General features: G+C 42.9%; 1 protein-coding gene across 2 annotated transcripts in view; it reads right to left on the reverse strand.

The window, feature by feature from the left end:
• syne3 (spectrin repeat containing, nuclear envelope family member 3) overlaps nucleotides 1-22,060 on the reverse strand; it is a 58,797-nt gene that overhangs the window by 10,613 nt on the left and 26,124 nt on the right. For both annotated transcript variants that reach the window (XM_030724971.1, XM_030724970.1), the window contains exons 8-14: nucleotides 18,572-18,746; nucleotides 17,107-17,289; nucleotides 12,659-12,802; nucleotides 9,062-9,196; nucleotides 4,061-4,222; nucleotides 2,905-3,077; nucleotides 2,013-2,487 (exon numbers count right to left, since the gene is read on the reverse strand). In XM_030724971.1, the coding sequence (XP_030580831.1) occupies nucleotides 2,013-2,487; nucleotides 2,905-3,077; nucleotides 4,061-4,222; nucleotides 9,062-9,196; nucleotides 12,659-12,802; nucleotides 17,107-17,289; nucleotides 18,572-18,746 (1,447 nt within the window). The remainder of the gene's footprint in view (nucleotides 1-2,012; nucleotides 2,488-2,904; nucleotides 3,078-4,060; nucleotides 4,223-9,061; nucleotides 9,197-12,658; nucleotides 12,803-17,106; nucleotides 17,290-18,571; nucleotides 18,747-22,060) is intronic.

Here is a 22,060-nt window from a genome sequence, read left to right on the forward strand (position 1 = left end):
TCTCTGTATTATTGTAGGGTCTTTACCGACAATATAAAGCGCCTTGAGGCAACTGTTTGTTGTGATTTGGCGCTATATAAATGAAACCGAATTAAATTGAATTGAATTTAAAAAAGTGACTTAGAGGCAAAACTGTTAGGTAAAAGCCAGAGTACTGAAGGCCAGAGAGAGCAGAGCTCCCGGAGAACGTTTGTGAGCTGTGGCTGCTGTTGGAGTTATGGTATAAATTCCATTCTGTTTATTATCATATCTTCTGTTTGTATATTTTCTATAAGTTGTTTTATGTACATATGATACTGTTTTCATGTTTGAAATGGAAACACGTGGTGACATTTTTTACAAAGGCTGTTTTCAGCCTGCAGAGAATACACACATAGGACACGTGTCTCATATACGCCATTTTACATGCACATTCTACAGGATACTTACTACCATATATGGTAAGGAAAAAGCCAAGAATGTAGTTTATTACATGCTGTAAACTGCGTTTGGTGTAACCCACGTGATCTTGTTGTGAACGTCCGAATAAAAGCGCTGTGCAGGAAGCAGTCCTTTGGGACAGATAACTTCCACTCAGCCGAGAGCTGAGTTCAAGGAATGGATCTCTCCTCCTTGCGCAAGTTTGAAAAGAGTTGTGTGTTTGTTCTCTGAGTTATTAAAATGATCTGAACCTATCAGCTGCTTCTTCCTGCTCTGTGTTTTTGGTGATTAAATCTTTTTAACTCACTCTTTTGGTTTGGTGAGTAATTTAGAAGTTCTATTATGTTTTCTTTCTTTTGAAGGTGATAGCGGCTTGTTCGTCTCTTTCAGTTTAACTATTAATAACAAAGCTCTTACCTAACAGTTTTGCCTTCAGGTCTCTTTTTTCACCCTGGACACTTTTTGTTACTTCCCCACATCCTCTGGATTTTTAGGTGAACGTGGCAATGGGCTCACTTTCAGAAATCATTGTCTTTGAACACAATTTGCTGTGGCATCCACAAATGCACACTATCATACAAAGAAGCCATATGTGAACACAATCCAGAAACCCCAGTGTCTTCTCCTTTTGAATGGACTGCGGAAAAGTGTTCCGTGGTTGACAGAATTAAAATGTGGAATTCTTTTTGGAAAACATCTGAACTAAAGAGAGGGACCGTCCAGCTTGGTATCAGCACTCAGTTCATAAGCCTGCATCTCTGATGGTATGGGAGTGCATTAGCATCTATGGAATTGGCAGCCGGCACATCTGGAAAGGCTCCATCAATGCTGAAAGGTATATACAGATTTTAGAGCAGCACATGCCCCCATCCAGACAATGTCATACATTTCAGCAAGACGATGCCAAACTGCACTCTGCAGCTATTACAACAGCATGGCTCTGTCATAGAAGAGTACAGCTGCTGACCTTTCACTAGTTGAAAACATTTGGCTCATCATGAAACCAAAAATAAGGGCTGTTGAGCAGCTAGAATCCTGTATCAGACGAGAACAGGAAAACATTCCTCCCCTAAAAGTTCAGCAGCTGCTCTCCTCAGTTCCCAGACATGCACAGACTGTGGTTAAAAAGAGGAGATGCCACACAGTGTTAAACAAGGTTCTGTCTAAACTTTTTTAAGACTTGTAGCTGTCATAAATTAATGAAATATGAATTCATGAGATTTGCAAATGATTACATTTTGTTTTACACAGCATCCCAACTAATTTGGAACTGGGTTTGGACCAGCTGGGTGGGAAACTCAAAACCACCCACTTTTGGCTTTGACTGTGAGAGAAGTGAATCACCAGTCACAGACCAGTCTGTGTTCAGTTATGGACCATCTAAGATTAAACGGATTAGCTGTATTCATTGATATTTGGTTCTCAACTAACACAGCATACAATAACATTTGAGTAAGTCATCCAGGACACTGCTATAAGTCTGATTGGTAGAAAGTAACTCAACCACTGACTTGGCCTAGTTCACTGCTCTATAAATTACCCAAAAGTATGAGCACAATTTTCTTTTTTAAGATTGGAAAGCACAACACTACCACTGAGTACTGAACCGGTGTTCCTGATGGTGCAGAGACCCTTCTGAATTCTCCTCCTCCTTCTCCTGAGCTCAGGCCTCCTCCTGGATCCATGTTGACTTCTCCAGAGTGAATTCTTCCTTTCGGAGCACAGCTGGCCTGTGTGAATAATGCTGCCTCCTCTTTGTCTGCAGACCAGACACTGCTGTTACCCCCTGTGGTAGTGTAAGGGCTTTGAGTAGTCGAGTCTTTGGAGACTCCCTGGCCGTCAGAGAAATCCACTTCATCTCCCTTGAAGGACAGCTCACTTTCCTTGACTGTTGATGAAATAAAATGTTTAACTGGCCCAGCCGATATGTGGAAACCTTCACCATGGCCCTGGATCCACCCTGCCTCCTCTCCTGTAACTCCCTCCATGTTTCCTCCATGCACAGAGCCAGACGAGCACACCTTGGGAAAGTCGGACTCTCCCTCCTCTTTGGAGCTGTTGAGCAACCTGAATGATAAACAAAGAGAGAGGTGACATGATGTCTTAACTTACCAGTGACAGGTCTAATGTAAAACAAGCTAGTCTTTCTTGCCTCAGCTCTGCTGAGCAGGTGCTAATATGCAGCTGTTTTGGATTCATAACAGGAGGAAGGGTCAAAGTGCTGGTATGTGAGCCTGTTCTGGAGTTATTGGGTTCACAAGATTTTTACAAAACCTGACCTCTGACCTTTAACTTGAGGTCAAGGTTGCTGAGACTGGAACTCGTTGGAGATTTTTAGTACATGCATCTATGGTGTGAATTTGAACATCTTAAGTCACATAGTGCTTGAGTTATGGCCAACATTACAAGTTTTTGTGCTGCTGCCATGACAATAGCATGAGCTTAAAACAACGAGCTACTGGACTACGTTTAGTTTTCAGCTACCTGTGCAGATTAAGACTCATCTCGTACAGGGCCGACCAAGAGTCTTTTAGGCACTTCATATCTCGGAGAATATGGACCTGCCCCTCTGCAGAAGTCTTCTTTAAAACTTCCTGACTCTGGACATCAACCTGCTGCAGCTGGAGCTCCTTCTCTGGGAACTCTCCCAGTGCTCTCTGTCGAAACAAGCAAAGGAGCACTTAATGCACCTGGAGGAAAGACCGGACCAGATTTGTTTTAGAATTTTAAAGCATCAAAGTGTCTTGCTTCACTTGCTTTAGTGGTACATGTCTCATCCGCTGGTGTTCATCACTGACACAAAATCAATTATTTTCAGCAACTCGTGACAACAATGGAGTGGGTCCATTACTCCCAAGGTTGGCAGCTGGGTTCCTGGCTCCTACTCTGCACATGGTGAAGAGCTCTCCATGACCATCTTTGCATAGTAGCTGACTGCCATCAGTGTGTGAGTGTGTAAATGGGCCAGACTTTGGATGAAAGAGCTAGAAACTATAAATATGTTCCAATTCATATTCTAAGCCAGCATTCTATGTGCTATTGTTCATAAAATACAGGTTTATGACACCTGAGAATCATTGAGGTCAGTGTTTTTATTTATATTTTACAGAGCTTTCCAAATTATTGACAGTTGGGTTTGTAGTGTGCTGAAGCCCAACTTATAGGACTTAAAGGATCTGTTGGTAACATCTTGGTGCCAGGGGTCTCGTGGAGTCCACACCTCCACGGGTCAGGGCTGGTTTGGCCACGAAAGGGGGACCAGCACAATATTACGCAGGTGCTCATAATATTATGCCTGATCAGTGTATATAAACATTTACACATACAATGCAGGCCTGAACATTCATACTACTGATCTGATGAAGGTGCATGGGAAAATGCAAATGTCCAGCACTGTTAACATGGACAACCTGCCATCACACAACCCATTTAACCTGCCAGCTCTCTTCCTAGTAAGGTTCAGATTTTGGTGGACAACAAAATCCCTTTCTTAAAAACTGATTCATCCTATTTACTTTATTAGTTCTTTTTAAGAAGGGATAAAGGTAGATTTTTCCAAACTGAGCTGCATTGTTTTTAACTTTTACCAAAAATATACATATTAAACTAAAACTCTTAGAAACAAGCAAATAAAACAGACCTCAGCTTCCAGCCGGCGGCCCTCGATGCTCCACTCTCCTGACGGACTGTGGAAGGCCATCAGCTTCTGCTTCATGATCATCAGCCACTTCTCGATGTTAAGCAAGCTCTCGTGGAAGCTCTCATGTTCTTCAATGCTCTCCTCACTCTGATGCACTTTTGTCTGCATATAAAAGAAAAGGATCAGCTGGAGAATCTGTAAGGAAAAAAAATCTGAGAATTCATGCAGTGCAGCCTTCTTCTTTGGGCTGCTCACTTTAGGGGCTCCCACATCAAATCATCTGCCTCCATGGCACCCTGTCCCCAGCATTCTCCTCTGTTACACCAACCCCCTGCATGTCCTCCTTCACTACGTCCATGAGTCTTCTCTGTGGTCTTCCTCCTTTCCTCTTGCTTGGCAGCTCCACTGTCCCTCCTCTGCACATGTACAAACCACCTCAGCCTTGTCTCTCTTTTTCTCCAAACCACTCGACCTGAGTCGTCTTTGTGATGCACACATTTCCATTCTGGTCACCCCCAGTTAAAATCTTAGCATCTTCAGCTCTGCCACCTCCAGCTCCACCTACTGTTTCTGTCAGCGCCACCATCTCCAAACCATACATCAGAGCAGGTCTCACTACCATTTTGTAAACCTTCCCTTTCACTGCTATCCTCCGGTCACAAATCACCCCTGACACTCATCTCCACCCTGTCTGCACTCTCTTCTTCACCTCTCTTGTGCAGTATCCATTGCTTTGGATGCTTGACCCCAGATATTTAGACTCGTCTCCCTCTCATTCACACATATGTATTCTGTTCTGCTTCAGACCTCCAGTTCTCCATACTCTCATCACCCACTCCCACTACAGATCACAGTGTTGTCTGCAAACATCATAGTCCACAGAGACTCCCACCTGACCTCATCTGTCAGCCTGTCCAGCATCATCATAAACAAGGAGGGGCTCAGAGCTGATCCCTGATCCCTACCACGCACCTCACTACTGTCTCGCTGTCCTCATAAATATCCTGCACCGGCCTCCAGGGTTATAATAGTTTTGGATTTTACATTATAATTTAGTTTAACTTCTTTGTAACTGTTTTTACTCTTTTTTTTTTTTATTTGTTTAAAGCTCAATTTTATTCCAGTTTTCATTAGTTTTAGTTTTTTCATACTTTGTCAGGTGCAAGACTCAAGGTGCAGCAAATTTATCAGAGCATTCTCCTGCTCGCGGTGTATTAACTAGCACTATGGTTGTCTCTCTGCTGCATGGCTGCAATGCTGGTTTTCTGTTGGAGCTGAAGAGAGAAGGAAGGACACATCCAAAGATAATTGAAGCCTGGGTGCTGGGCCAAAAAATATAACAGCATCTTCACAATACTGTGAAGATGCTGAAAACAGTCTGTCAGATTGTTGTGAAGCTTCTTTCTTTAACTAGAAGTCTGGTCACTAAGCAAATCATACAAAAATATAGTCATAAATTTTGCAGTATGAATAAAAAGCATCCTGAGCTACCTCTTGACACTAATTTACACACCCTGTTTAAAAGGGGGTGTGTAATTCATTGATTGATTCATTGATTGTATTCACAAGTAAAACATGTATTAATCTCAGTCTCCAAATTTGGTTATTAATTACTGCAAAATTGTGAGGCCAAAGTGAAAAATCTTGGGCTGCACGGAAGAACAACAAAAGTCTCCTTCTGCTTATTGTTGGTCGAGAGCGCAATTTAAAAAAACTCCATCAGATGTTGACAACTTTACTTTCATACAATCCAAAAGCGTCAATATTTCAAAACTATAAAATAATGAGTCAGTGATACTGATGTTGTTGAGCCTGTTCTAAAAAGTTTCAGTGGCTGCTCTACTAAAATCTGATGCAACAGAAATGAAACTCAACTGAGCCAACATCCATTTAGGCTTAACACTCACGGGTGGTGATTGGCCGTGTTTGACTACTTTTGATTTTACCTTTATATTTCACCTTAAAAACTGTTCACCTTGACTTATTTGGTATCATTCTTCATAAACTACCACGTGTCACCGTAAAGTTATTCTTTCATTTTGACATATCGCATTCACACATTTAAATTTTAAATATGAGTGGAAAAAAGTTTTTTTGTTTTTTTTTTAACAGTGAAAAATCACAAATATGTTTAACAAACTATTTAGTATAAGTTGTAATAGCAAACAACAAAGTTAAATACAATAATTTACATTAAAATGCAGGCAATGCCACAGTCGTTTTTGTAGAGCTGTTTACAGAAAAATCAAATGTCACACTAAGATGCCACACGAGACAGAGGGGCCCATCACAGGCAAAACTATCAATATCACCACCCTTTCACCTGTTCCTCAGCAACCAAATGTCACACGGTGCCACAGATTGATTGGTTGATGTGGTGCATTTTTCCACCAATAGGAAAGAGAAGGTTGTGATATTTTTTTTGCGTATTTTTTATTTTGTTTGCAAGCACTTCCTGCAAGTGAATATCCCGTTTCAACTCATTTTGAAACAGAGAGTCAGCGAAGCAGCATCCAGCTGTTACTCATCTTAAATTAATGATGTCATATGGACGTGTCGGCACATCCGTGGACCCCAGAAATTTAAACAATCTGGTTAAAAAAAGTCCTCTGCCCTGTCTCCTAGAGATTTCCATACCGTCACAGGTATGGCATCTGAACCAACCACCGTTGAACTCTTCATCCCCATCACAGCTGCCCTAACTTCCTCCTTAATAATCCTTTGCACTTCCATCTACGATCCTCTCCCTCCTATTTTCTACATTCATCAGCTCCTCAAAATACTCCTTCCATCTTCTCAATAGACTCTCTTTACTTGTTAGCAGACTTCCATCTTTATCCTTAAACACCCTAATCTGCTGTATCATCATCCTTTCTAGCTCCATGTCTTTGCCTAACCAGTTTGTACAAGTTACTTTCTCCTTCCTTAGTGTCCAGCCTCACATACAACTCGCTACAAGCCTTTTCCATTGCCTGTGACACTTCTTTCTTTGCCATATACCTAGCCTCCCAGTAGTCCTGTCTACTTTCGTCATCTGCCTGACTACCACACTTTTTCTTTACTAACTTCTTCCTTTGAATACTTTTCTGTACTTCCCAATTCCACCATCAAGTCTTCTTGTCCACTTTCCTCTGTCCAGAGGATATGCCAACTACTTCTTGGCAATTTGCCTCAGCAGTACAGCTACACTTTACCAGTCATCTGGTAACTCTTCCCTACCACCCAGAGCCTGTCTCAACTCCTCCCCTTAACTCTGTGCCACAGTCTTCCTTCTTCAGCTTACACTACTTAATCCTTGCTTCTGCCTCCACTCGAGTCCATTTCCTTTACTTCATGTCCAAAGTCATTCTACAGACTACCATCCAATACTACCTAGCTACATTCTCCCCTGACACCACTTTGCAGTCTCCGCATCACTGCAGATGCAGCCCCAATCCATCTCTCGATCTCCCGCTCCATTCACAAGACCCTGAGATAGTGAGCACTTCACCCTTTTCCGGCTGAGGACCATGGCCTCAGACTAATTCTCATCCCTGCTGCTTCACACTCGACTGTAAACCGTTTCACTGCGAGCTGGAGACCACCGCCTGATGAAGCCAATAGGACCGCATCATCCGCCCTGGCGGAGTCCAACACCCTCCGGAAACAAGTCCGACCTATTGTTGTACAGTGACTGAATGGCCCGCAGTGGGCCAAACATCCCATACTCCTGCAGTACCCCCCATAGGATACTTCAAGGGACGCGGTGGAATGCCTTCTTCAAGTCCACAAAACACATGTAGACTGGACGGGCAAACACCCACGCATACTCGAATGTCCTCGAGAGGATGAAGAGCTGGTCCAGCATTCCGTGACCAGGATGAAGGCCGCATTGTTCCTCTTGCATCTGAGGATGGACTAACAAATGGACCCTCCTTTCCAGCTATTGTTGTTCTTCCTTAGAAGTGGCTTCTTTGCAGCAATTCGACCAATTTGAGGTGTGTGCTACTTGAACTCTTTTAAACATTTAGGTGGGCTCTCATATGGGGTGCTGTTAACTTGCGGTTTCTGAGGCTGGTAACTGATGAACTTATCCAGGGGGCAGTTTCAAGTTTGTTTGTTTTTTTTCAAGATGGTTTCAAGGTTCTAGAAATTTTTTGGCTTGACTGACTGTCATTTCTAAAAGTAATGATGGACTGTCTTCTTTACTTAGATGAGTAGTTCTTCCCATAATATGGATTAGAACATTACTCAAATTTGTTTTGAGATCAGCTACTACACATAAATAGAATTTGGAAGAATTTGCTTATTTTTCACCCATAAACAGCTCTCTAGTTTTCATGTTGGGTACTCCTCTAAGAATAAATTCACATTCAATCATGGAAATCATGGTGTACAGCTGTACAATCATGGAAAAAGAACAGAGTCTGTGTTCAGGCTGTGCCTTTCAAGGAGTGAGACAGTCATTGGTCCATCTATATGGACAATACCACTGCTTGGAGGGGAGAGGGCACTGGGAGCCAATACAGGCTTTCTTGTGTTAACACAAAAACAGGACAAGGCCCTTCTGGATCTGTAGTATATCAGTTTGCATCTAGAGAAGTTTTCTGGTCTTGCAGAGTGCTGCGCATTTTAAAAACTGAATAAATAAAGTGGTAAAATACAGAGGCTTTGTTTAAGACAATAAAAAGTGATGTGGCATGGGAATTTCCTTTGAAATCTTTTTTGGACGCACATGAAGACTGGTGGAGATTCCTGTTGGGTGGCAGCTCTGCTGGTGAGCACAGTCCCAAGAGACTTGCTGTTTGTGAGCATGAATACAAGCCTGCCTGTCTCCAAGATAAAAGATATTCAACTTTTGAGGTGGTGGTAGGTACTTATCTTGTTATTCAACACAATCACGTTACCTGGAGGTCACAATATGCAAAATAATCTAATTCTTGCAGTAGCAAAGTACCTAGTTCCAGAGGGATTTGGGGAGGGGATGGGCTATTCACACTTCCTATCTGAATGTCTCCTTACCTTCACTGCAGTGTGCAGCTGTTTCCATTCATCTTGGAGTTTGTCAAACTGAATCCTGTTGGTCTGACTGGAGGAGACCAGAGTCTCTAGTGCCATGATCTGGGCTTCACATTCCTCTATGTCCTTCAGGATGACCTGAAGACACAAAAACCCACATAATGTGCAGACATCCCAATAAAACATCAACACACAATGGTGGTTTGGTGTAAACTTGTTGTCCAAGCAAGTGATTAGACCAGGGGTGTTGACTTGAGTTTCACTAAGGGTCACACTGTGTCAGATATATACATCGTGACATATTTAAAAAGAAATGTTTCCTGTTGCCTTTTCATAAACAATATGGGCCATGCACAGCACTTCACTAGCCTACAACACAATTTATTAAGCTCTGTAATAAAATAATTCACATTGCAGTTCTAGGTAAGCTACTACACAGCCAACTGAAAACAAGCTTTTTGCAGTCCTGCATATGACAGTTCTCTTTCAGTCAATTAATTCAGTACAGCACATACAGTACAAGATATCGATCGGACCCCTGCATATCCTGATGGAAGAAACCTCTAATCATGCCTTTAAGGCAGTGGTTCTCAAATCCAGGCCTCGATGTCCGGTGTCCTGCAGGTTTTAGATGTGTCCCTGATCCAACACGACTGAATCAAATGGCTGAATTACCTCCTCGGTATGCAGTCAAGTTCTCCAGAGTCCTGCTAATGACTTCTATATTTCACTCAGGCGTGTTAAAGCAGAGACACATCTAAAACCTGCAGGACACTGGGCCACGAGGCCTGGATTTGAGAAACACTGCCTTTAAGGAGATGACCTGTGATGACATATGTGAGGCCCCGCCTCCACATATACCCCCGTCATCACAGTCATCCCTCAGTTTCTATACTCTTCACCTGGCTGAGATCACCTCTACCAAATCGGTCTGGTTAGTTACTGTTAGTTAGCTGTGTGCTCTGCTGACTTGAAGTAAGCTTAACTGCCCTTGTTGGTGTTAGCCATCACCGATCAGTTAGTGCACAGTCTGCCTGTGGAGTGCAAATTTCAGCTGCATGTTTACCTGTTGAGAGGTCAAAATTGATAACTAAAAAGTCTGCCTCCAGTGTGGTGGCAATGATCCAAAGTGCTAGGGTTTCATCCACTAGAGCCTGTATACCAATAAATGGCAAGCATCTGAACAGTGGTGTCTTTCCTTTTCTACAATTAAGGTTTATCTGGCAGCTTTATGTGCTTGTAATATTGGCTTTGATGAGAGGACGCCAGGTGCACATCCCCTTGCAATGTGTTTTTTCAATGGGGTCTGCCACCTGAGACCTGCGTTTAGGTCCAGCATTCCCTCATGGAATTTGCCTTTGGCTCTGTCGACCTTTAGTGGGTGTCTGTAGATATAAAGGTTCTTTTGTATAAGGCTGCATTGCTTCTTGCTCTGGTTTCTGCAAAGCAAGTGGATGACCTTCATGATTTGTCTGTGCATCCTTCCTGCACACAGTTCTCTTCTGATGACCTCAAGGTCATGCTATCCCTGAATGTGGTGTATTTATCTGAGGTTATTTCTTCAACTTACAGCTCTATGGATTTTGAGCATCTGAGTTTTCACGCCCCTCCTTTCGCACCTGAAGAGCACAAGAGGCTGCATTCCCTGTGTCCTGTGCATGTGCTTTGTACCTACATCGACCACACTCAGAATGTGTGTTTATGTGACAGGTTGGTTGTCTTTTTTGCTAATCCAGTCAGAAGTAAATCTCAGTCTAAACAGAGGCTCTCCCACTGGACTGTTAAGGATATCTCCCCAGCTTACCAAAAGTTTCTCTTTGCCTCAGGGTGTGAAAGCACATTCTACCAGGGGAACAGCAGCCTCACGGGTCCTATTTAAAAGGGTGGGAGAGCGATATCTGTGTTGCAGCTAGTTGGTCATCACCACACACTTTTGTTAGGTTCTATCAGTTGGATGTAACAAACCTTTCGGTGATTCATTCTGTTGGGTCTGCCAAGCACCAGGGTGCTGCTGGTCTGACTTCAGTTTCGTGGCTGCTCTGGGCATGTATATATGTGATGTTCTGTATGTGTTTTCTGAGTGAATCAACTGAAAGGGAACTGCAGGCGGGGCCGCACATATTTCATCTCAGGCCTTTTGCCTTAAAGGTGTGAACAGAGGTGTCTTCAGCCAGGACACATGTACTCTATGTGTTGCATGTCATTTCTTTACTTCAGGGAACAGAATTTAGAGTCTTAACATTTTGTTGGTGCATGGGGCATTTAATATAATCAAAAAAATTCTCTTGGGAAGATGACTCATCAACTGATAACAGGCTAGTTTTCTTATCTCCATGCAGCTTCTGACATAAAATAGCTCCTGGGAACCAAGAAAAATAAGTGTCATCAAATTTGCTTTTCTTTCTAATTTCCTACATCCTCAAAATAACATCTCACAATTTACTTTTTCAAATTTATTTTTATATAATCTTTTTCAGCATGTCCACTATAGTGGACAACAGGACAATGCTCATAGAAAATAAACACCTGACAATTTAACTAGTTATGGTCATTAACCAACAATACAAAATAAAAACAAAAAACACTCCATAGGCCAACAGAATGTGTGATATTTTACTCTGGACCTCCTACAAAACATATTTCTTTAAGACAGTCTGGCGTGCATGGCCACACCCCACAGCTTATCCAGAAAACAGCTGGGCTGGTGTGAAGTTACTGATAGTTTAATGGGATCGTGTCTCTGAGTGGCCTTAAAACAAAAGAGTCTCTCATTTAAAGACTTAAGGTACAGCATAACCATATGCTCCATGGTTATGTCTTCACTTTGTTACATATTCCATGTGCACAGGGTAACTCTTTGAGACACCCCAAGAGGAGATGGTGCAGCCCAGTATCCTAACCACCACAGCTGAAGTACAAAAGCTGTGCACAAATGTACACATTTACAAGGCAAACAGGTCAGGACAAGACGTGAATGCTAAAACCTGAGAGGCATCATGACATTAGTGTGCAAAATGCAAGACTGGCACCAGGAAGACGCTGCAACGATACAGAGACAAAGCCATAATGGTGCTCTGATTGGTCCTGTATTCACTGGAGTGTGTACACGTCTACATTCTTTATGGAAGGCAACTTGAGAAGAAGCAGATTTTATGACAGCAGTGTAATGTTCATAGTGCATTTAGAGGCTGTTAAAAATTCAAAATACATCTGTATAAAAATGCACTTATAATTAACATTTACATGATCTGCTGCACTTTGAATATTATGTTGTTCATTTTGTAGGATGGCATCATCTCCTCTCTTCCATTGATCGTCTGCTAAAGGAGGCAATAAAAAAAAGCACCAAAGCTCCTTTACTTAGTATTTGGAGAACATGAACTACTCCTGTTTTGGCACCACGCAGACACTTCAGGGTCACTTCACTCAGAAACCTTCCTGAGAGACGCTGACTATTTGAACGTACACCTGGAAATTTAGTCTTCTGTGCCTTTTAGTGTGTGTTGTGTTACATAGACACATCAAATAATAAGCAGGTGGATTTATGGTGTGGCTGATTAATGAATGTTTGGCCAAAGTCTGGCCTGGGAGTACACTCACCCCAAACTGGTCTGACTGGCTTTTTTTGGCAAGAATGTCAGGCTGTAGACGGTCCGCTGCCATTAGTCGGTCTCTGAAGCTGTCCAGCTTTGAGCGAATCAGCTCATAGGTGTCACCAAAGTCCTTGGTTCTTGAAATGAATCCCTGTGAGAGGGAAAATGTCATTAAATGTGTTCCCATACAGTCAGTCATACCTGGGCTATGTGTTGAAACACTATTGGTAAATGGTAAATGGTAAATGGACTAGTTCTTATATAGCGCTTTTCTACTCAGTATGAGCACTCAAAGCGCTTATAATTCTCAAGAGTGGGAACTATACCATCATTCAGTCTATTAAAGGTCAACTGTATTCTGAGATGAGTCACTTTTATACTGAGGGTCAACAAGGCTTCATTCACACACACACAGATTTCACTTGTTATGAATGTCACCTTGCTGCATGGCTGGCGATGCTGGTTCTCTGTTGGAGCCAGAGGAGCTACTCAGAGATGCTAGCTTGGTTAGATAACTCAGGCCTGAGTTAGACTTCTGTGCTGGGTCTTTGCGGGGGCTGTATACGCAAGTGGCTGATGTCTATTTTGTGTGTGTTGTCCTTTGTGGTCATGTCCCAGTGTTTTACCTGCAGTGCCAGCACCAAAAAACAAAAAATGCTGGGACTTTTTCCACTCCTGAGTCTTCCCTTTTTGTGGTCAGTTTGTTTTTCCCTTTGTTAATTCCTTCACATCCATTCTGATAGTTTCAGCAGTCTCCCTCCAGGAATTTCTGAGTCCTTACGTTGATGCTTTGATTATTATTCTCTCACTGATAAATTCAAAAACTGTGGCGAAAAGTAGCCAGAAATTCAAGAGAGGACTTGACAGTGCTGAACAGGCCAATCACAATCGTTCCGGGCTGTGTGGACCAGACGTGTAGTTATGGTTCTCTAGAGGTGCACATTATCTTACATGTAAGCTACTATGTTGGTTCAAGGCAGTTTCCGTAGCTGCCTTATATCTGCTTGGTTTAGCAATATAACGCTTAATTGCAAAAGTGCTCGGACACTTTAAGAGATGTCCAACAGCCAGCACTCCTCACCAGCTGTCAGCTAACTGAGCGGTCGCAGCTCACTATACCCAGAGAGAATGCCCAAAACATCATTTTCAAACCTCTGCTGGCTTTCGCTGCTGAGTGGAAGTTAAACACAGATATAATTCACTCAGACGATCTCTAACAGCTGATATTTGATTTATTTCAGTGCTTCATTTGTTCCTGAGCAAATTGCTTTGGCTGAGATTAAAGTTAAGCTTCATAATGTGATAGTTTTATCTAACTTTAATATCTTACTAGAGAGCTGTCAATATGTTTGGAAATGAATCATTCACTACATAGACTGGGTCCTTCGAAAGATGACCCCCCCCCCCCCCCCCCTACACACACACACACACACACACACACACACGCACACGCACACGCACACGCACACGCACACGGCACTCCCAGCTAAAACTATCGGAGCGGAGAAAGTGACTTCATATCAATCCACAAGGTTTTTAAATAAACACAAAAACAAAGGGCATCTTATTTCTCATTTCAGTTTGCTTGAGTTAGCTTTGTAAACCACAAGACAGTCTCAGTTATCTTTTTTCCTTTTAATTACTGTTTTTATTCATTTCCGTTAATGAAAATGTTTTTTCCATGTTCCACACCTCCATTGTTGAGGCTGCTGCTCAGAGCTGTGGCTGCAATATGGTTGGTGCCTGTTGTGGTGGTAACCCCTGAACCAGATGGTAGTCACGGGAGGTGAAGGGAGCCATCAAGCTAAAGAAGGAGTCCTATCAGGCTTGGTTAGCCTGTGGGACTCTGGAGGCAGCTGATGGGTACCGGCAGGCCAAACGGAACGCAGCTTGGGCTGTGGCCGAAGCAAAAACTCGGCTGTGGGAGGAGTTTGGTGAGGCTATGGAAAAAGACTTTCGGACGGCACTGAAGCGATTCTGGCAAACCGTCAGGTGACTCAGGAGGGGAAAGCGGTGCTCTACTCACACGATTTATAGTGTGGGTGGGGCGCTGAGTTTTGGAAGGAAAACTTCGAGGACCCCCTTAATCCCAATGACACACCTTCTGTAATGGAAGCAGAGTCTGTGGATGAGGGGGATGACTCACGCATCACTGGGGCAGAGGTCATTGAGGTTGTTGAACAACTCCTTGGTGGCAGGGCCCCTGGGGTGGATGAGATTCGCCCTGAGTTCCTGAAGGCTCTGGATGTTGTAGGGCTGGCTTGGTTGATACGCTTCTGCAACATCACATGGAGATCTGGGGCAGTATTACTGGATTGGCAGACTGTGGTGGTGGTCCCCATCTTAAAGAAGGGAGACCAGAGGGTGTGCTTCAACTTTTGGGGGATCACACTCCTCATCCTCACCGGTAAGGTCAATGCCAGGGTGCTGGAAAGGAGGGTCCGTCCGTTAGTCAAACCCATTCAGTCCCTGTACAAATGCAGTGAAAGCTTGGTCCGTATAGCTGTCAATAACTCGGACTGTGGGTTTCCTCAGGGTGCCAGGGTTGCCCTTTGTCACATTTTCCAGGCGTAGCCATGTGGCAGAATGCTTCTGCCTTGGTGGCATCAGAATCTTGTCTCTGCTCTTTGCAGATGATGCTGTCCTGTTTGCTTGATCGGGGGTGGCCTCCAGCTCACAGTGGAACGGTTTGCAGTCGAGTGTGAAGCGGCCAGCATGAGAATCAGCACCTCTAAGTCTGATGCCATGGTCCTCAGCTGGAAAAGGGTGGAATGCCTTCTCTGGCTCGGGGACGGGTTACTGCCCCAGGTAGAGGAGTTTAAGTATCTCAGGGTCTTGTTCACAAGCGATGGGAGAAGGGAACAGGAGATTGACAGATGGATCAGGGCAGTGGCTGCAGTAATGCAGACACTGCACTCTGTTGTGGTGAAGAAGGAGCTTAGTGTAAAAGCGAAGCTATCAATTTACCAGTTGATCTACGTTCCTACCCTCACCTATGGTCACGAGCTTTGGGTAGTGACCAAATGAGTAAGATCGCGAATACAAGCGACAGAAATGAGTTTCCTCCGAAGGGTGGCTGGCTTCTCTCTCAGAGATAGGGTGAGGAGTGTGGCCATTCGGGAGGGCCTCAGAGTAGAGCCGCTGCTCCTCCACATCGACAGGAGCCAGTCGAGGTGGCTCGGACATCTAACTAGGATGCCTCCTGAGCGCCTCTTGGGTGAGGTGTTCTGGGCATGTCCCACCAGGAGCAGGCCCCAAGGTAGACCCAGGACATGCTGGAGAGATTATATCTTTCAGCTGGCCTGGGAACACCTTGGGGTCCCTCCGGATGAGCTGGTGGAGGTACATTCTAATAAAATCTGTAGGTCTGCAGTAAACTCAGAAGGATGACTGTGTTATTAAGGTTGGACATAATTCTTTTTTTCCCCCTTTTCATTTTTCTGACCTGTCAGACTTCGTTTTCATTACTATAAAGACTGTGCTGTAAAGTTGTTTGTTTTTTTTATAAATCTAATGGATGTGAAATTGTTAAGGAAAGTGAAGAAGCGAAAACTCAATGTACATGAAAGCTGTCTGGTGAATTTAAAGAGGTCTGTGTGTGTTAACTGTGTCACACTTTGTCCTGGCAAAGGGAGACAGAGGGGGATTCTCCAAGACAATCATGTCTGTTTACTAAGCTGAACAAATCCCAGAGATGCTGGAAATACAACATGCAGCCCTAATTTTGTGTGTGCTTATCCTTTCATATGACCCCATGCATTCGGTCTTGTACTATGTGAAATTAACAATATGTTACTAGATGCAGCCTACCAAGACTGTCTCAGGTTTTACAGAAAAGTCACCAGGGTACTCATCGTTTCTGCAAGTGGAGGCAAAACAACAACACGGTCTTATACTGAAAGGCAGGCGGATGATCGTTACACAGTCTCCAAAATGCTTTACTAGTTTTACTGTCACAATCTCTTTGAAACCATCCACTCTATTTTCCCCCCACAGTGTATAGGAAGCTGTGTCAATGCTTGAACAGTGAATTTTCCTTTAGGAAGTTTAGGCTTTCTGAAGAGATACTCAACAGCAAATGGGAATGCTGTGTTTCTGTGAGTGGTCAAACTGTACTGTCAGGAGTCTAAAGAGAAGAGATGAGGTGGCTATAGGGAAATTATATATATATATATATATTTTCCCCCCAGTGAGGCCAAAATATCAACTTTAATCTGATGAACATATTTGACTGATTGTATGTGCTTCCTTAAACACTGTTGCTTCTCTGAGTAAATGCTTCATACATATGTAGCAGCTAATCATGGGCGAAACATGACATGCTAAAGATTTCAGAATCTTTAGTTAAACGTTGATATCATTTAGTCCAAATATTTCAGGTTGTTCAAATTATCTCACAATTCACACTCAAACTGAAGACAAACTGAAGCTCAGTGGACAGTAAAGTTCTCACACCTGTAGCCTGCTCTTCCTCTGCTGTAGCTGAGCGTGCAGCAGCTCTCTGTTCCTGATGGCAGTGCTCAACTCACTTTGCAGCCCATCAGACCTCTCAGGACCAAATACAGAGTCCAGCAGGGTCCCTTTCACCTGCAGCAGACTGAAACGCTCCTGCAGTTGGGCACTTTCCTTCAGGAGACACTGGCACAGGGTAGAAAAGGAGAACATATTCACATGTATTGTTCTTGAAACTTTTAATCAGAACTCACAGAACAAATAAAGTAGATATTGTTCTCTTATCACACCATGCAGTAAACCCAGATGAAAGCTTAAAACTACTGCTATTCTGAATGGTTCAAGGTAAACAGTGGACAACAGAGAGGATTGTTTTCACCTGCTCTTTCCTTTTTCTTTTGTTTTTCCTTTAAAAAAACAAAAAAACAAAACCAAACCACACCCACAGAAGTTTCTTGGTTTTCACTGGCCCACCATCTCTGTTTCCTTGATGACCTTAAACATAGTTGTCCAGATTGGACAGTAAATGCAGCACCTCTGTATATCTTTGTGGTTTTATGTGATAGCATGAGAGTGTGTCTGTTCTCAGTCATCCAGGTCATAGCATCTCTGGAGCTTGAAAAAAAGCAACTGGACTTCTTGAAGTTTCTTGAAGATGTTTCACCTCTGATCCGAAAGGCTTCTTCAGTTCTCCACATATATCTGTTCATGTTGTCTGTTTGGCAGATAACTTTCACGGGTTTGTGTAATATGTACAGAGGAAGCATGTTAGATTTATAATCAGCTTAAACATAATCAGCTTAAACAAACTCCAGATGTATGCTGTGTGCTCACACACAGCATACATCAACACACACACCAACACTCCAGTGAACATATCAAAGAGCAACTTGGGGTTCAGTATCTTGCCAAAGATACTTTGGCATTCAGACTAGAAGCCAGACATGCTCGGGATGGAACCACCAACTTTCTGATTAGTAGGTGAGCTGTACTAACCCCAACATCCTAGGTGACATCATTCTGCAGTTGTCACGTTAACAAGATTTTCAGAAAACTTCCCCTCTGACCTTTAGCTTGAGGTCAAGTTTATCAAGATTCAAATTTATCCAAGACTTTTAAATAGATGCATCTATGGTATGAATGTGAACATCCTAGGGCACATCATTCTTGAGTTATGGCCAATGATAAAGTTTGTACAGAACAGACACCACCAAGGCCAACACCAATACCTCGACTTTTTCTTCAAATCCGCTAAGCTAACAATTATTTTGGCAGTTACCTGTACTATTACAGAGACATAACCCCCATATACAAAGATGATTCTAAATTAGCTGCAGCCAGAGTGAAAATTTGTTTTGGTTGCACCAAATTACTCAAACTACAAGGGTTAACATACACAGATTACGAAGGTGAGGATTATTTTCCATATGCATGAGCAGTGTTTCTGAAGGTAATGTGTTTGTCTTACCTCAATGTTCTGGACTAACATGGCAACATGGGAGAAGTCTGTGACCTCAGCAGAAGCTTCCAACACCTGAGAGACCATGTGTCTCCACTGGGCGTAGACCAGCAGTGGGTCTTGTAAGATGTTTCTCAGTCCCGACTCAGACTCTGAACACAGTCTAGTTGCTCGACATTTCACACTGCAACAAAGAAAATAAGAGACTTACAACTAGAACTTTGCATAGGAGTTTCCAGAGGTCATAAGTATTATGATTTATCCATACAGTAAATTGAGAGTAAAATTTTTGCAGATAGCAAGTTCCATGTTTCTGCTGGTGGTTTCATATTTCTCGTTGAGACTGACAGTTACTGCTCGTGATACATCAAGGAAAACGTCACGCAGATGTGTTTTGGGAATGTGAACAATGAGTGCAATATACACTGGTTATAGGAAAAAGTGCAAGGTACCTTTAGGCAACATGTTTACTGATTACTGAAATATACAAGTCTCAAATGAATTTCTCAAGGGCTTGGAGCCATAGGGGCGTAACTGACATTTTGCTCAAAACTGAGATATATATCTTAAATGAAAGCTCTCGATGTGCTCCATCTACTGTCAAAATTACAGAAGTAAAATATTAACAGAAGTAGAGTTATTCAACAAAAACCAAAGAGACTTAACTCTGAATGCACACAAGAAGTTGGTGCCAAAAGGGTGTAAGCGGATTTATGACAAAGACAAGATTATTGTTCATTTAGCATTGTGTCATAAATGTATAAAAAGAAACATACTTAAAAAAAAACTAAAATCAGTATATAAAGTAAGCACAAACTATGGTAATTTTTTTTGTTTTGGCTCTCCTGTAAAGTTGATGAAATGTCACTTACGCCCTTATGACTCCAAGCTTGACAGATTAACAACTGCTTCTTGAAAAATGACAGTTTTCAGAGAGTGATTTGTTATTGCAATGAAAAAATTTGATTTCATTCCAGTCAAAAACATGAATTGGTTATTGATCTTCAAATATGTTGTAGAGAAAGATGTATGCGCAGTGTGTGTTTTTACATGGTTTTGCTGATGGTTTCTCTTTGTTTATTTTATTCACCTTAAAGTTTAACTTTGCTCACCTTGAATAACTTATTATGCTCAACTCCAGCTCTATAGTTTTATCCTGGGATGCCTCCCGTGCATACTAAAGCAGCAATTTTACACTGTTGCCAACACAAACAGCTGGACACACTAGAGACATGTAGTTGTTCCTATTCTTCTTTTATTTATGTTTTTCTTCCACCTGAAGGGAGCATGCATAGTTGGCACATTGTAATATACAAGTCTCTGCAGATAAGCCAGTGCAGGTCCACTCTGAGCCTGGAGTTCATGGTCTAATGACAAAAATTTGTTAATTGAACCCTAGCAGACACACAGGCTGAGAAACTATTTATCCATTTTCTGCCACTTATCTGGGTTCAAGTCATGGGGGCAGCAGTCTAAGAAGAGAAGCCCAGACTTCCCTCACCCTGGCCACTTCTTCTAGCTCATCCAGGGGGACACTGAGTCAAAGCCTATCGAGAATGAGTCCTGGGTCTGCCCTGAGACCTCTTCCTGGTAGGACATGCCAGAAACACCAAACCTCGGAGACATCGAGTGGGCATCCTAGTCAGATATCTGAACAATCCCAGCCACCCTTTGAGGGAAATTAATTTTCGCCACCTGTATCTTTAACCTCCTTCTTTCAGTCACTACCCCAAAGCTCGTGACCATAGGTGAGGGTAGGGATGTAGATCGACAGGTAAATGCTTTTACACTCAGCTCTATATCACTGTCTTTCAATCTTATGCTCCACTCTCCACCCACTTGTGAACAAGACCCTGAGGTACTTGAACTCCTCCCTTGGGGTAGTAACTCATCCTGGACCTGGAGTGGGCACTCCACCTTTTTCAGCTGAGAAATACGGTCTTGGACCTGGAAGCGTTGATTCCCATTCCTGACACTTCATACTCAGCTGCGAACAACTCCAGTGTGAGCTGGAGGTCACCACCTGATGAAGCCAACAGGACCATATCATCTGCAAGTCAATGATATCAATTCCTTCATCCTCCAGGTACTGCCTGCATACTCTCACCACATAATTCAATTCAATTCAATTCAATTCAATTCAATTCAATTCAATTCAATTCATTTCAATTCAATTTTATTTACCGTATTTTCCGGAGTATAAGTCGCACTTTTTTTCATAGTTTGGCTGGGGGTGCGACCTATACTCCGGAGCGACGTATATGTGACATTTATAACACATGAACCAAAATACTCCAGCCACTTGACATCTCCGTGAACTGCAGCTTTAAGGCAGTCTTGCGTAACCTGTGGGCGCAGTGGATGGAGAGCACAGCTTAACGGCAACTGGGAGAATGCGCCACCCAACTTTCCTGGAAGTCATTGGATGGATCAAGAAAACATGGGCTTCAGTGACAAACCATCCTGTTGGGATTCAGAAAGGCTGGAATAATTGGAACTGCAGCTGACGACGAGTCTGACTAACGCGACACAGAAGAGGAAGCGGCGCTTCGTCTACGGAGTGTATGGAATTGTTTAGAAGTGACACCGAGGATGAAGAATTCAATGGATTGATGGTTTGGTTAACTTGTTAGTATGTTCTTTATGCTATGGTTATCTGAATAACTTAATGTTACGTTAACATACTGTAGCGATTCTCTTAGTTAGAGAGCGTGTTGATGTTGTGGGATTTCGGACTGTTCGGGAGGTTCGTGAAGGCAGCATGGAGAGAGAGAAAAAGACCGAGAGCTTGCCTGTGTGTGTGTTGCTGTTCCGCTGTTGTAGTTGTGGTTGGCGTGGCTGTGGCCTACAGCAGCCGTTTTTCTGTTAATAAAGACGACCTTTGTTGTGAATATCGCCGACTTTGGAAGTGTGTTTACAACGTTACAATACCGAACACGTGTTCGTTGTGCATCATGTAGCTGAATGTGCTACGTTAGCATAACGTAGGTGTAACCGTGTTCGTCCTGTTCTTTAATCCATTATTATTTTAAATTGCCGTTCAAGATGGAATTTGTGCTCTGAGTCTCGGATTCTATCAACCCCCCCCCCCCCCCCAAAAAAAGTGCGACTTATAGTCCAGTGCGACCTATATATGTTTTCTCTTCTTTATTATGCATTTTTTGGCTGGTGCGACCTATACTCCGGAGCGACGTATAGTCCGAAAAATACGGTATATAGCGCCAAATCACAACAAACTGTCGCCTCAAGGCGCTTTGTATTGTGGGTAAAGACCCTACAATAATACAGAGAAAACCCAACAGTCAAAACGACCCCCTATGAGCAGCACTTGGTGACAGTGGAAAGGAAAAACTCCCTTTTAACAGGAAGAAACCTCCATCAGAACCAGGCTCAGGGAGGGGCAGTCATCTGCCGCGACCGGTTGGGCTGAGGGGAGAGAAAGACATGCTGTGGAAGAGAGCCAGAGATTAATATCAATTAATGATTAAATGCAGAGTG

Source organism: Archocentrus centrarchus, unplaced genomic scaffold, assembly GCF_007364275.1.
Source record: "Archocentrus centrarchus isolate MPI-CPG fArcCen1 unplaced genomic scaffold, fArcCen1 scaffold_44_ctg1, whole genome shotgun sequence".
In the NCBI taxonomy this organism is placed as follows: domain Eukaryota; kingdom Metazoa; phylum Chordata; class Actinopteri; order Cichliformes; family Cichlidae; genus Archocentrus; species Archocentrus centrarchus.